This window comes from Rasamsonia byssochlamydoides (assembly GCF_041956645.1).
Source record: "Rasamsonia byssochlamydoides strain NRRL 3658 unplaced genomic scaffold VTN77scaffold_73, whole genome shotgun sequence".
NCBI classification, from domain to species: domain Eukaryota; kingdom Fungi; phylum Ascomycota; class Eurotiomycetes; order Eurotiales; family Trichocomaceae; genus Rasamsonia; species Rasamsonia byssochlamydoides.
This window is the reverse complement of record NW_027192456.1, coordinates 64,465-78,238: the sequence shown is the minus strand read 5'-3', so window position 1 is coordinate 78,238 and position 13,774 is coordinate 64,465. Positions and strand designations below refer to the sequence as shown.

The 13,774-nt window shown below is 50.3% G+C and overlaps 5 protein-coding genes across 5 annotated transcripts; 3 read left to right on the top strand and 2 right to left on the bottom strand.

Annotated features, from left to right (window-relative positions):
* Nucleotides 1-250: 250 nt before the first annotated feature.
* VTN77DRAFT_8511 (uncharacterized protein) lies at nt 251-2,023 on the bottom strand (the record flags this gene model as incomplete). Its single annotated transcript, XM_069425017.1, has 4 exons — nt 251-1,458; nt 1,518-1,704; nt 1,791-1,907; nt 1,991-2,023. 4 exons carry the CDS (start codon nt 2,021-2,023, stop codon nt 251-253), a joined length of 1,545 nt encoding a protein of 514 aa, XP_069274603.1.
* A 410-nt stretch (nt 2,024-2,433) lies between these two features.
* VTN77DRAFT_8510 (uncharacterized protein) lies at nt 2,434-3,379 on the top strand (the record flags this gene model as incomplete). Its single annotated transcript, XM_069425016.1, has 3 exons — nt 2,434-2,460; nt 2,514-2,593; nt 2,650-3,379. 3 exons carry the CDS (start codon nt 2,434-2,436, stop codon nt 3,377-3,379), a joined length of 837 nt encoding a protein of 278 aa, XP_069274602.1.
* Nucleotides 3,380-4,275: 896 nt separating this feature from the next.
* On the top strand, nt 4,276-6,865 carry VTN77DRAFT_8509 (uncharacterized protein; the record flags this gene model as incomplete). Its single annotated transcript, XM_069425014.1, has 5 exons — nt 4,276-4,351; nt 4,636-5,079; nt 5,487-5,821; nt 5,914-6,038; nt 6,097-6,865. 5 exons carry the CDS (start codon nt 4,276-4,278, stop codon nt 6,863-6,865), a joined length of 1,749 nt encoding a protein of 582 aa, XP_069274601.1.
* A 508-nt stretch (nt 6,866-7,373) lies between these two features.
* VTN77DRAFT_8508 (uncharacterized protein) lies at nt 7,374-8,467 on the top strand (the record flags this gene model as incomplete). Its single annotated transcript, XM_069425013.1, has 3 exons — nt 7,374-7,451; nt 7,508-8,163; nt 8,224-8,467. The coding sequence occupies 3 exons, from the start codon at nt 7,374-7,376 to the stop codon at nt 8,465-8,467; spliced, it is 978 nt and encodes a 325-aa protein (XP_069274600.1).
* Nucleotides 8,468-9,467: 1,000 nt separating this feature from the next.
* VTN77DRAFT_8507 (uncharacterized protein) lies at nt 9,468-11,656 on the bottom strand (the record flags this gene model as incomplete). Its single annotated transcript, XM_069425012.1, has 3 exons — nt 9,468-9,645; nt 9,723-11,062; nt 11,123-11,656. The coding sequence occupies 3 exons, from the start codon at nt 11,654-11,656 to the stop codon at nt 9,468-9,470; spliced, it is 2,052 nt and encodes a 683-aa protein (XP_069274599.1).
* Nucleotides 11,657-13,774: the final 2,118 nt, after the last annotated feature.

Below are 13,774 nucleotides of genomic sequence, written 5' to 3'. Positions count from 1 at the left end.
TCCCAGTTGGTTGGATCACCTGCCATATTAGTGACTTCCGTTCTACAGCCTACGTCAACCACCACTGTTTGTTCGAGAAACAGCTTTTTATCCGACGTGGTAAATGCAGCAAATAGGAATGTGAGAAGTAAAAATGGTAGGGGTAAAAAATAAGAGAGATAGAAAAAAGAAAGGGAGAGAGACAGAGATAGAAGGGGAAAGAATCTATTCAATACTCCATGCTACAATGCTGATTGCTGACATGCGTATTTTACAAAAAGTTGATACCAATTCCAAGCTGGAGTCCCTTTCTTCCTTCTTCACCCTTGCGCAGGATCAGAGGGAGAGAAAAGTTCAGCTCAAACCGAGCAACGGGATGCGCGTACACCAGTCCGATTCCCGCGGCGACGCTGGGGAGACCGTGGCTTAGCTCTGAGAGCGTAGAGATCATGGCATCCTTCACCTCCTCGCTGGTCGTCGGCGTGCCCTTCTGGGAAGTACGCAAAGCCAGCAGTCGGCCTCCATTCACAAACGCCTGTAGTCGCAATGGCTTGTCGGCACCCACGCGGGGCAGAGGAACCAAGAGATTGGCGCTCCCTGCAGCGTAAACGTCGCCGCCGACAGCATCGTTTCCTTCATGAGGACCAAGGCCACTCTGACGGAACCCACGAACATCGGTCGGACCTCCCAGTAGGAAGCGGTCATTAATGCGAGAAGGTTGAGGTCTGGGGTTTGAGTCGAGGTTGAGGGGGCAAAGCAACCCGGCTCGGAACCCGGTCGTGAAGCTGACTCCGCTATCTCCTTTGATCCCTGGAATGGGAATAGGCACGGCTCCTTGGGCTTCGATCTCCGATTTCCAGAACGATACATCTCCTTTCAGGGGTCCCCAGCCAGCGATCTCATTGAGAGTTTTGACATAAATACCACTTGACGGAAGAAGGGGATGGTTCCTCCCATCCCGGACCCAGGTGTGGAAAACACTGCTCTTCACGCTGTCGCCCGCATCTCCGCGAACGGTCAAGGCAGCATTTCCGGCCAACCCAGTAACCTGTCTCCAGAAACCATTATAGCCGATCTCGTGTCGATGGCCGGACGGACTCTGCCACCGGAGCTTGGTCCATCCTCCCTTGAGAACTTCCTCATGGCTGGCCCACGGCTTCTGCGTAGCACTTGCGATGCCACCAATCTCCCAGCGGAAATCCGGGTCACTTAGAATCGGTGTCTCAAATGCTGCTTGGTAGGCGGATCTTGTTCGCGTCCCTAAGGATGCGTTGAAATTCAAGGACTCCGCACCACCAAAAATGTTACGCCAGAGGAGATTGGCGTAAGCTGAACCCTCAGCATTTCCGAGATCGGTTCCAGTCTTCAATAGGATCCGCGACTTTTCACGAACAGACAGATAGACATCGAGGTCTGTTGGTAGAGCATTTGGATCTGAAGGCTTGTCCAAAAAGATCGAGATTGGCTGGTGAAAAATGTCTTGTATGGTCAGTCGGAGGGGGCAAAGGCTAGAAAACTAAGGCACAAAGAGTTCCTACCAAACCGGTTGAGTTTGTCTGCTCTGATGGACACTTCCCGCAAAGCTTCCGAAAGCGTGTAGGGTTTGTCCTGATTAGCACTGAGCAGCGGGCTAAAGATGCGCTCTAGAAACCCTTTTCGTGTATGAGATGCATTCAGAATCTCAATTCGGGAGATGGTGCATGGCAGTGTTGAGTTTTGGTCGATCTGATGAATAGAGTCAGAGAATGGAGTTTCTTCAACCATAGACATCTGTTTTTTTTTTTCACGGCAAGGAAAGGGGAAAGCTTTACCAACTCTGCAAGACGGGCCTGTGCTTTCTGGTAGATCGCATGAATCCTCTCATTCACGGCTTGTTGCCGCTCCTCCAACACCTTCGGGTCAGTGGGCTTTTGCAACCGGGCGAAGATCTAGATGTCCGCGCACTGTATTAGTAGAGTTCTATTTGGACACTACAAAATCAGCACAGAAGCAAGGAGACAGGCAGTTGTACATCGTCATCATCACTTGAGAGCGCAGAAGCCATTGTGGCGGCTACAATGGCACACCAAAGCTGAGCACGTCGCCGTCGACTGCCTTTGCTATGCGCAATACCCGAGATGAAGCCGGACACACGTGATCCGAGCCTGTGTTGGCTGCATGCCGCATTGCCGCCAACTCCATGCATCGACCTTGCCCAATCGGGACAGTTCTCCAAGTCCAGCCAGCTGCGCCCTTATGAATTAACGACATCTCCAGTCCCCGACTGTTGACACTTCCTGATAGACTTCACACCGTCAATCGACTCCTGAGTCATTTTGGAACTTACTGCCACAAGATCTTGAGCTTATCTTGTGCTAGAATCCCACTGGAATAGTACATACCTGCTGCATTCCTTATTGCATCACAGCACTCTCACTCACGCCTCCAGCCCGACGGCGCTGCTACGATAGCAAAATGGCGACCAAGGCAGCTCACAAACGGGTGAGTAGCTCAATATGATTTGTAACTATTGAAGATGCTGACTGAAACTGTAGCTTACGCGCGAATACCAAAATATACAAAAGAATCCTCCACCTTACATTGTCGCACATCCTTCGGAGTCAAACATCTTGGAGTAGGTGATGCTTGAGATCGTTCTATCGTTGATTCAGATGTACTGATCCTGGTTAGATGGCACTACATACTCACGGGCCCGCCAAAGACTCCATATGAAAATGGCCAGTATTGGGGCACGTTGATCTTCCCTCCCGAATATCCCTTTGCACCTCCGGCAATACGTATGCACACTCCTAGCGGCCGCTTCCAGCCGTCTACGCGACTTTGCCTTAGTATCAGCGATTTCCACCCGAAATCCTTTAACCCGGCATGGGAGGTGTCCACTATTTTGATCGGCCTGCTATCCTTCATGACGAGCGAGGAGATGACTACCGGAAGTGTCAGCGCATCGGACAGTGAACGCAGGCTCTATGCGGCGCGATCGAGGTGGTGGAATTCGACCGGGGGAGGATCATACGCCAATATGGCTCCCGGAGTCAATGCCACCAGCAAAGGAATCAACAATATCAAAGCCGGCGATGGAGGGTTGAAGTTCCGTACCGAGTGGCCGGAACTGGATCAAGAAAATTGGAAGTGGATGAAGGAGAACCGGATCGATGTGGCCACTGGGCAAGTCATGCCCGATCCTAATACTGCCGCCACGACCAATTGCTCGCCCGAAACATCCGCATTTCGTAGACGTCCAAATGGAAGTGGTCCGCGTTTGGGAGCGGTCATGGAAGGAGGGCAGGTAGCGCGGGAAGCCGGTCAGAGCTGGATTCGACGACACAAGGTCTTGGTAGGGCTCGCTTTGGTCTTTGGATATGCACTCCTTTCGAGGATGTTTCGGGATATTCAGGGATGATGTGGTAAGGAAAAGAGGATAATACAGCTTATGGTGTAGCTGGGACCATCTCCCTTGGCTTATAGGTCAGGACCATTTTCGTGGCCAAGCGACATACATTAACTGCTCTTTCCTTTCATTGGTACAAGGACATGGCGTCTGAGAGGATTGGCGTTTTCCAGAGGTAGTGCTTTCTTTTCTCCCTTTGACTCATTTTTGAGTAATAAGTATGATGTCCAGTTGTTCGAGATATTTCTTCGTGAAACAGATATGTATATATCAGTTGTGTCCAGAGATGGCCTCGTCAATCACCAGAGATAGAAAGTCACTAAATCGTTGTATGAAAAAGGAGAAAGGATACCTTCTCAGGAGATTGCCATATCTCAACTTTCAGATCAACACCGCCATCATCATATGAGATGCAGGGATTGTGGGTAGCTAGGACTATATATATTACTTGCAGCGGCAGTATGCTCAGCAAGGATGTGTCAATCTGCTGTGCAGTGCTGCCAGTGCAACCCGAGAATTCGGAGTCTCTGCAGTGTCTGCACCCTGAGACGCCAAGCGCAGACTTGTATTCTTTGTTGAGCGTTAGTCTGTGGCGCTTGCAATCCTCCGATAACTCGATTGGGGTTGTGCTGGTCTCCCCGCCTCTCCTAACCGCTGCTACTGTGCTCCGTACGCTCCCCATCAATAATAATCATCGCTTTGAAGAGACCAACCCCCTTGGGTACTGCATCCATTCGTCACTCGTCCCTCTGGACCCGTCTCGCGGTGTCGCTGCCGTGAGAGTGATCCTCTGAGGTTCTGTGCGCCGGTCGGCCTGCTCGTGTCTCTTCCACGGCTTTTGCCCTGCCCGAGTGTGACCGTGATCACACCCAGCCGCCTGCGGCCCCCGGGGTCGTGGCTGCGACTCCATGACGGTGATGGAGAGTCGACTTCAGGCTTCAGAGAAAGCTCCTTCGAGCACTACTGCTCGTCGTTCCAATCAAGGTTCGTCCTCCATCTTTCTGAAGTTCTATTCTGGCCTGCTCCCGTCGGAGAATGAAAGGGTGCGTCTGGCACGTTCTCCAGAAGCAAGCTCCCCCGCTGCGGAGACGAAAAATTACAGAGAAATTGGTTCCATTTCTTCTCTCCACAATAATGTGGCATGCGGGACATGCTTCCCCATCCAGGAATAACTACTTTATCAACAAATGCCTATTCGGGAGACTCTAGAGTTTGGACGGATCTGCGAAGCTAACCATATTCTCCTTGAGCTTATTCGACGGCTTTAGGAGCATCCTCCAAGTCGCAAAAGCCATCGGATCGTCCGTCATTTACGTTCATCGATCATGACGATGACTTGGCGTCTAAACGCATCAAAGATGCTAATGCGCGCAAGGCGATCCGCTCTCATGTCATGCGCGACGTCCGGCGCCGTGAGCGACTGGCCGGACTGAAGAGAGTCTCAAAGCGCGAGGATCGAAATCGAGCCGGCGCCGGTGACAAACCGGCCTCGAAGTCTTCGAATAACCGTAAGCTGCCATTGAGAAGCTCGACTGCAGACTCATCGTCGTCAGAACCGAATTTAGATCTGGTCAGATCAAAGCCACGACATAGTACGAGCCAAGTCACATCCCCCACTTCGAGAGTCCCAAATGCTTGGTTCCTGGATCCGTTCTGTACCTTACCTGGCGCGACTGAGTTACCAACGATGACACAAAAACTAGTACAATATTGTAAGTTAGAGAATTTTCTTCAAAGAATTTTCTTTAGTCTGGACCCATCAGATGGATTCTGGTTCAGACTTGCCCTCCCAAGAGTCTTGCAATCTGTCCTATGCAATCGTTAAGATTAGAGCTATCAAATTCCACCAAAAGATCAAAACGGTGGCCCCAAAAGCGAACGTTATGTTTTCAACACTAATATATCCGTGGAGAGCTGGTAGCTTCTCTGATGACACTCTGACAAAGTCCTGAAGTCTCGTTCTCTGTCCAAAGCTCTCTCTCTCTTTCCCTCCTTTCTTTAATAACATGCTGGGTTGATGATCTTCACTTGTGCTTTTTCTTCATCCCTAGACGTGAATTTTATTTCGTTCATGATATCCCTTTAATGTCTAACGACGCTTACGTACCTATCGAAAAAGGCGTCTCGGTTTTCATTCCCATGACTTTTCCTGTGCAAACGAAATCATCTCGAAGCGATGAAGAAAAGCTGAATGTTATGGTCAAAACCTCTCTCACCGATCCGGGCAGCTTCTTTGGTTTGATGACCATCAGTGCTGCGCATCGAGCCGCTCTTACCGGGCGGCACTCGGATCTCCTCAATTCCTCCGATAAAGACAACCGGGTTCTCTATGATCCCGATTACTACCTGATGAAAGCGAGATGCATACGGGAGATGAATGAGAAATTGCGAGATCCTGCCCGAGCTCTCAGCCATGAGGCCTTTGATACGATCATTAACCTGCTCACAAGTGCGGTAAGAGACTCATATCTGTTGCTAACCTGATAATTTAGATTTGCCCATTTGTTCTTTCTACGTGTTTAGTTCGAGAATCTAACTGTCAACAGCTAATAGTCGGCCTCTTTGACGAAGCGAGGATACATCTCCGAGGGCTAAAGAAGATGGTGGAATTGCGAGGAGGCATCACAAGTGACAGTATTCGAAATTCTATCTTCGTGACCGCAATACTAGCGTAATAAGCTCCTTCTTTCGCTTTCGGGAAAAAAAAAAGGTTCTGACGGACAAGATAGGACCGACCTAAAGGCTGCTACGGGGCTTATGACCAAGCCCGTGTTCCCTTTGCCCTGGGAACCCAAACCGCTTGACCCGGAAGTTCGACAGCGGATATGTCCACCTCCGTTGTCAAAGTTGAACAATCTTGGTATTGCACTCTTCAGAAATCCAGACCTCAGTCTGCAGTTGGTCAATGCTCTCTATGGATTGCGAGATGTTATTCTTCTTCAACATCTTGGCAATCAAAACCCCAAGGGACTTGACCCTCTGGACTATCAGCTGCTCTTGAAAAAGACCAGTGAGGTCGAGCACGAGTTGCTGAGCTATCCATATCGTTCGTTCAGCGGAAACAATGCGGGATCCGGCGGGTTGAATATCCACCCGACTGAACGGCTTGCTCAAGTGGCCGCCATCTGCTCTTTGAATTCAATCATTATCGTGTCTCCATCATCCACTGGATTGGGTCGCTCTCTGACAAAGCATATGAAGCAAGCTATCAGCAACTTCCTCACCATCGGCGAGCTGACGCAGATGCGTCCTCCTTATTTGGACTTGCTTGCATGGGCGCTCTTCATTGCTGCGCATGGTTCAGTCGGGCAAGTTGAATGGCCTTGGTTTGTCAACCGTCTGGCTGACGTTATCGCTGCACGGAGATGGAAGGGGTGGGAAGAGGTGGCTGAAATCATGACGGGATACTTTTACCTCTCATATCTCCACGATCCGGTTTGGCGGCCTATCTGGAATGAGGCTATGGCCCATTTGGAACTTGCAAACGTGGACGCCTAGTATTCAACAGCTTTCTGGTTCTTTATCTTTTATTTTCTGAGGATATCTTCCTCGAATCGTACACGATATTGCGGTGACGAAATCACGTTTTGGATGATCGATCATATAATGTCTCATAGGCCAATACGGTAAAGATCTCATAGTATATAACTATATATATAAGTATATAACGAAAACAATTGGCTTGACGAATACTTGAGGAACGTTAGAGAATGGCAACTATTGTCCTATTAATAAATTGTCCTATTACTGAGTAATAAATAGAATGGAAGAGTCCTCGGAGTGGGCCGGAGCGGGAACCCGGAAGAGGCGCGTGAGCGGGCCGATGTGCATCAATCGGGCGGGAAGATTAGTTAATTGAAGTTTCCCGATGTCAACCTGAAAAACGATAAGAAAAAAAATACAGGGACTTGGCTCCCACCTCACATCAGCCCTCTACCCTGGATTTGCATTATTTGTTATAATATTAACGAACTCAGACAACTCATAATTTAGAGAAAGAGAAAAAATGGGTTGGTTCTGGGCAGATGCGGAACAGCGGCCGGCCGCTGCTACACCGAAGCCTCCGTCCAATGCCTCTCCTCCAGTGAGTTTATGGCAGTGCTCCCGTGAATCTGGAATATCTATCTGACTGTACAATAGCCCGGTTGTCCAATGCATAAATCAGAGTCAACCTCTTTGCCTCCTCGTCCTCACGATGACGCGAGCGTGCAACAAAGTCCCTGTCCGGTTAGCAGGTCCCCCAATTCGCCTTTCTATGTCCCACCGTCCAAGTCGTCTCCGTCAGCATCCTCGCCGACTCATGAAACGTCCTCGTCGACCATCTCCAAGCTGAATCCGTTGAATTACATGTTCTCGCACATCTCCCAGGAACGGGCGCCCAACCAGACGGTCGACCTGTCTGTGGAGCGAGAAATCTCATCGATTCCCCGAGGGGAGCCAGGGGCTGGAAACTGGGAGTATCCATCCCCGCAGCAGATGTACAACGCCATGCTGCGCAAGGGATACACCGACACGCCGCAGGATGCAGTCGAGTCGATGGTCGCAGTGCATAATTTCCTCAACGAGGGCGCTTGGGCGGAAATCGTGGAGTGGGAGCAGATCTTCTCCAAGGGTCTCAAGAACGGATGGGAGAAATGTCGGCGCGGATCCGAGAATTTGGCCAGGGAACTCGCAAGAGAGCGGTTGGACGAGAACGAAAAACCGCGTCTGATTAGGTTCCAGGGCCGGCCCCAGGATCTCACCCCGAAAGCGAGGATATTGCAGGCTCTGGGATGGCTGTATCCGGCGAAGTTTGGGTAAGCAGACTGATTCCCAATCCGAGCAAGCAGCGTCAGTCAGAACTAACTCTTTATCAGTACGGATCCACCTTTCGACCGACACGATTGGTATGTCTCTCGTCAAACCCCCTCTGGTCCGAAGGAAGTCCGGTACGTCATTGACTACTACTCGGGACCGCCGGAGCCGACGGGGGAACCCGTGTTTTATTTGGACATTCGACCTGCGCTGGACACGCCCACTGCGGCAGTTGAACGACTCATGAGGTGGGGAGGAGATATCTGGTGGAAGGCTAGCGGGGGTGAAGCCAGAGAAAGGAAATAACGAGCATTCAACGTGGCGGAATCGATCATGTCTGCACCTGCCGATCGATTTTATGTTCTTGTCTTTCTTCTTCTTGGGACTGTCTTAAAATGAATCCTTTTCTCCCTTCAGTCACGGTTTGGTTATAGGTTCGGCGTGTGTGCGCGCCTCAAGACAGATTATGTATGGATTGGTTGGTTGGTTGGTTGGTTGACAGGCGCGCTTTGGGCATGCATGATATGCAGGTTTTCTTCTTTTTCAACCCCTGATGTTCCTTCCTCAGTGATGATATTATATTATATTATATAATCTCCACTTCTGAGTATGGCTTTATTTATCTCTTCTCTTCTCTTATCTCCTTTCTTCCCCTTATGTTTGTTTGGTTGGTTTGGTCTCTGTCAACTCTTGACTTCTGAACTATGTATTCTTGGATCAAGAGACAAACCACAATTTTTCGAGGTTACATTGATGTATGCCGGTCCTATTCTTGGACCAAATAGACTATTAACGGTGGTTAAGTAAGTGGTTGGTCTTGATATATGCCGTGACCTTCTTTTGTGTTCGTTTACAAGAACGCGGCATTAATGTAACAATGATTTTAATGCAACGCAATACGAATACAGTGTTGACGTGTTGTGTTGGCAACAGTGATGTATGTACATACCATATCGATTTCTCTTCGTTTTTTCCCCCTATGTATGTGAAATAGGTAATATGTGCAGGTACATACATACCTACCTATCTACCTAGGTAATAGTGTCATCGCCCATGTAGTCGTTCTACCTAGGTAGACAAAGAAAGAAAGGAGGAAAGGAAACAGAAGAAGGAAAGGCATGTAGATATATGAATGTCTATCCGATTCTATGCTATTTATGTACACGCATACACGCAACATCCGTACAGTACGCCCCTATATATCGTAGTAAGTACATATAATATATTATTACACAAAAAGTAAGAAGAAGAAAGACATAATATAATAATGCCAAGGATTTGTTTTGTTCTGTTTCTTTCGACTGGATCAGATATTCGGCGACAACATGTCGTACTTGACACACATCTCAACACTCTCCACGCTGGCCTGCAGGAATGTGCGGGCTTCGAGGCCCACCCAAACGCGGAGCATGGACGTGTCGCCCTGACGGACGGACTTGAGGAAGGTTGCTCCGGAGCCGAGTTGTCGCAGGATAGGAAGGGCACTGACAGCAGACAGCACATGTTAGCAATGGCAATTTCACATTTTTTTTTTAAAAAAAAAAGATGGAGGGCGACATACCTCTTGAATAGATCCAACTTCGGATCCAAATTCCTGCCAATTCCCTCCAACAGCAGAATCGAAATGACGACATTGACAAAATCCCCTTCCAAGCGGACGTGATGCTCCCGGACCATCTGCAAGACTTGACTGAGAACATCGCCGATCTTGATATTGCCCAGCGCAAACGTCCGTGACTTCACGCCCAGGACGAGGTGCTGCATTTTCAGCGCGAACACTTCCGGATCGATGACTACGTCCGGTTGCCGACACCGTTCCACCATGAGATGACCGGCCCGGTATCCGTCAAATTCCGCGATCGCACGAAACAGATCCAGGAAGTTTCGGCGGTTCCTGTCGTTGAGCTGCGTGACGAGACCCGTGTCAACGAAAAGGAGTTGCGGCCGATAGCCCTCCGACTCCAACTCGGCCAAAGCGGCTTTCCATGCCTCGGGATCCTGGGTGTGAGGTCGAAGACGGTTCAGCACGTCCTCCATCACATCTGCCTCTGCCGACGACGTCGCCTCGGCTGCACGAGTCGGCACGCGCAGAGACAAGTCCAGCTGACTCGGTTTGTAGAAGCGCACCATGATATTTCCCGGATGCAAATCGGCATGGATGAAATTATCAATCAGAAGCATGTGAAGAAACGCGTCAAGCCCCTCTTCGGCGATTTCTTGCTGGTAGACCCCGCCCCCCTTGTCCAGGAAAGTCTCCAGGGGAATCCCTTGGGCGAATTCCTCGACAAGAACCTCTCGTGTCGTGTAGTCTTTGTAAGGGTACGGAAACCACGCCGTCGTGCGTGTTTTGAAATGCTCCCGGAAGAGGGTCAGATTCGCGGACTCGATCCGTAGGTCGAGCTGAAGCTTCATCATCTCTCCGAATTGCCGCACCTCGTCCGGCAATGACAACCATTCCATCGTGGGAATCATGTTAATAGCGGCCGCAAAGAAGCCCATGATGGTCAAGTCCCGGCGGACAATGTGGTCCACGTGGGGATGGAGAACCTTGATGGCCACGTACGACGACGGGACTCGCTGGGGGGAGCTCTTGACCAGGACATCAACATTCTTCTTAACTTTGGCCCGCAGATCCTGAGGCTCCTCCGTGATATTGTCTCCCCGTGCCGCCAGGTTCGGTTTCAATTTGGCCTTGTAGACCTGTGCAATCGCCCCTACCCCCAATGGCTCTTCCTGGAATTCTTCAAAGATGTCTTCGAAGGGGATGCCGTCGAAAGCTTTGACGATGATCTTTTTCGTTTCCTGCAACGAGTGGGCCGGTGCATTGGAATGAAGAGATGACATTCGCGCGCATAATTCGGGTGGGAAGATGTCTGTTCTTGAAGCCGCCCATTGTCCAAGCTATATCATCAGTAAGCAACAACAATCGAAGAGAGACAGCAACGGGGAAACCTCCGCCACCTTTATGAAAGCCGGACCAGCACGTTCCATCGAGCTGACGAGGAAATTAAACCACCACAGCGTGCCCGACCGTTCCCCGCCGCGGTCGGGATTCCGCCGTCCGCACCATATCACCGGGACAGTCGCGATCACCGGGAGGAAAATGAACACCAGATGAAGGAACCGGAACCCGGTCGCAATGGGCTCGTACACGTAGCAGTAGAGAAACACGTAGATCTCTTTACCCAGTCGAGAGAGTCCCCGCTCGTCTTCCGGCACGGTCGTTCGGATCTCGTTGCGCGATGCCTCGAGCATCTGGATCTCGCCGGTCCGCTCCCCTCCGTCACCCTTCTCCGCGATTTCCAGAAAAGCGCCGGGGCTCAGCGCGGCGAAGAGCACCGTTCCCGCCACGGGGGTCTTTCTCCCAGCATCTGTTGTCCAGCCATGGTAGCGACTCCATTGTCGTATGCGAGGGAAGGCGAAACATCGCGGCTGCGGAGGTAGTCGGGTCCCGCAGCGGAGACAAAAACGGCCGAAAAGGACGGCCACTCTCATGATCTTATGTAGTCGATGAAGCTGTCGCAGCCATAGAGCAGCAGAGGAGAGTCATGACGGCGGCGCATTCAGCCTGAGGACAGAAAGAAGACACTGCCAAAGCGGGATGGTTGGCGGAGAGCACGTGTCGGTTGCCGACGGCCGTACGTCATAGTTGAACACTAGTACGGAATCTCATGCTTGATGACATCTACCTGTTTGTATACGAACCATTTCATTCTGGACTTCCAACGCAGAAAAAAGAGCAATTGGCTATGCCATCTTCATATTTACTGCAGTTTCATGCTGGGAGTTGTCGACAACATTGTCTGCGATGATTGGTGATGCCGAGCTACCGTTTTCGGACATGCGTTGCAGAATGGCATGCCTCAATGGAGTTCCAGCGTTCGCTGCTAAAAGTATTTCTCAGACGGATATCGTTATTTTATCTGATGGAGGTTTCCGGAAACGGTGGTGTACGATTTAAAATGAAAACTAGTTGATACGAGTACCTACATATGTATATAGATCGATTCGCAGTATGTCTATTAATTCTTGCCTGAAGATGGCACTTTGAGACCTACATCATCTACAATGGGCCGGTTAGAGTCTCCCAGGGATCTCGAGTCGCATGAGCAAGACGACCAACCAGCATATGCGACTGGCGCGCAATATTGGTCTGCAGTACGATTGCATACCTGCTCATAGTTGCGCTCCTAATCAACTATGCGGCAGTTCCTTTTCTGGCGCTGATATCTGGTCCCTTTTCTTGGGGAACCAAGCCTGCACCGTTCTATGCATTCTCCACTGGCAATGGCGAGTTTCCAAAACCCCAGGGCATCAAGATCGTAGCCTTGGTGAATTATAGGCGACCGGAGCGGACATCCATTCTTGACTGCTACCTGCAGGTGGGCTGGATCGTTCATCAGGCTTCAGCGGATGATGGGCTGGTTTGATCTCGCAGAGAAATCTCGCCCAAAACGGCGGTCTTCTCGATGAAGTGGTCTTCATCCCAGAGACCCACGACGAAGAGCATCTCGAATGGCTCGACTCTATCGTCAACCAGACCACCGCATACTCCCAGGTGGTCTCTGAGAACATGACCTCTCCGAGGAGCAGTCTACCCAAAGACACTCTATATATCCGGATCGACGGCGACGTGGTATTTGTAGAGGACAGCGCGATCCCCACGATCGTCAAGACGAAACTCGACCACCCAGATTCGAGCATGGTCTCGGCCAATGTCATCCATCAACCTGCTCTCGCAGAACTCCACAACCGCCGAGGGGTTGCTCTTCCATACCTGCCGGAATTATATCCAGTCAGGCAGCCTTCGGGGAGTCGCGATTGGCGCGCATCAGATCTTCCGCGCTGGCAGAGTTCGCCGGGTTTCAGCGTGTACAAGAGCTTTCTCCCTCCGTTTAAAGCCATCGGTGGCTGCTAGCAAGTGATGAAGATGAAGGAGTGGATGATCGAACTCCGATCGCGACCACGATGTACACCGCAGACGGTCCTGGATGGGACAGCTGGACGGTGCACGCTCAACAGCATTACTCGTTCCTGCACCACCTAGAACGGGGCGATCTCCGCCAGTATAAATTTCCTTTTTGGGTGAATCCCCAGGGAAAGTTAGTCATGACTTTGTTTGCATGTGGGGTGCCGATATGGACATGATCGCTGAAGACTCCCAGATGGGGGATATTATAATCGATGGCAAAGGATTGGTCTCGCATTATTATGGCAAGGCCGGCTCGGAAGGCCTCGATTCAACGGATGTCCTGCAGCGGTACCGCGCATATGCTGAAGAAATGATCTGCATGACTCGTTAGGACGTATTCATTATAATCGTATGTACTGTATATAGTTATATATATATACAAAGATCAAATGATATATTCCATGTACGCTGAATGTAGAATGGAATAGCCGATGTTGGTGTTCACAGTTATCAGTTAAATGGATGTACTTAGGTACTTGGCGGCTTGTTTACTGAACGAGCTGCACCAAACCAGTTGACGGGGAACTGAACCATGGACGCGGGTCAGCCAAGAAACATATTTCTCCGAACGCCTTTATCCTGCCAAAGCTTTTTTCGACCTTACCCCACAACAACATCAATACTTTTCCCATGTCCTATGT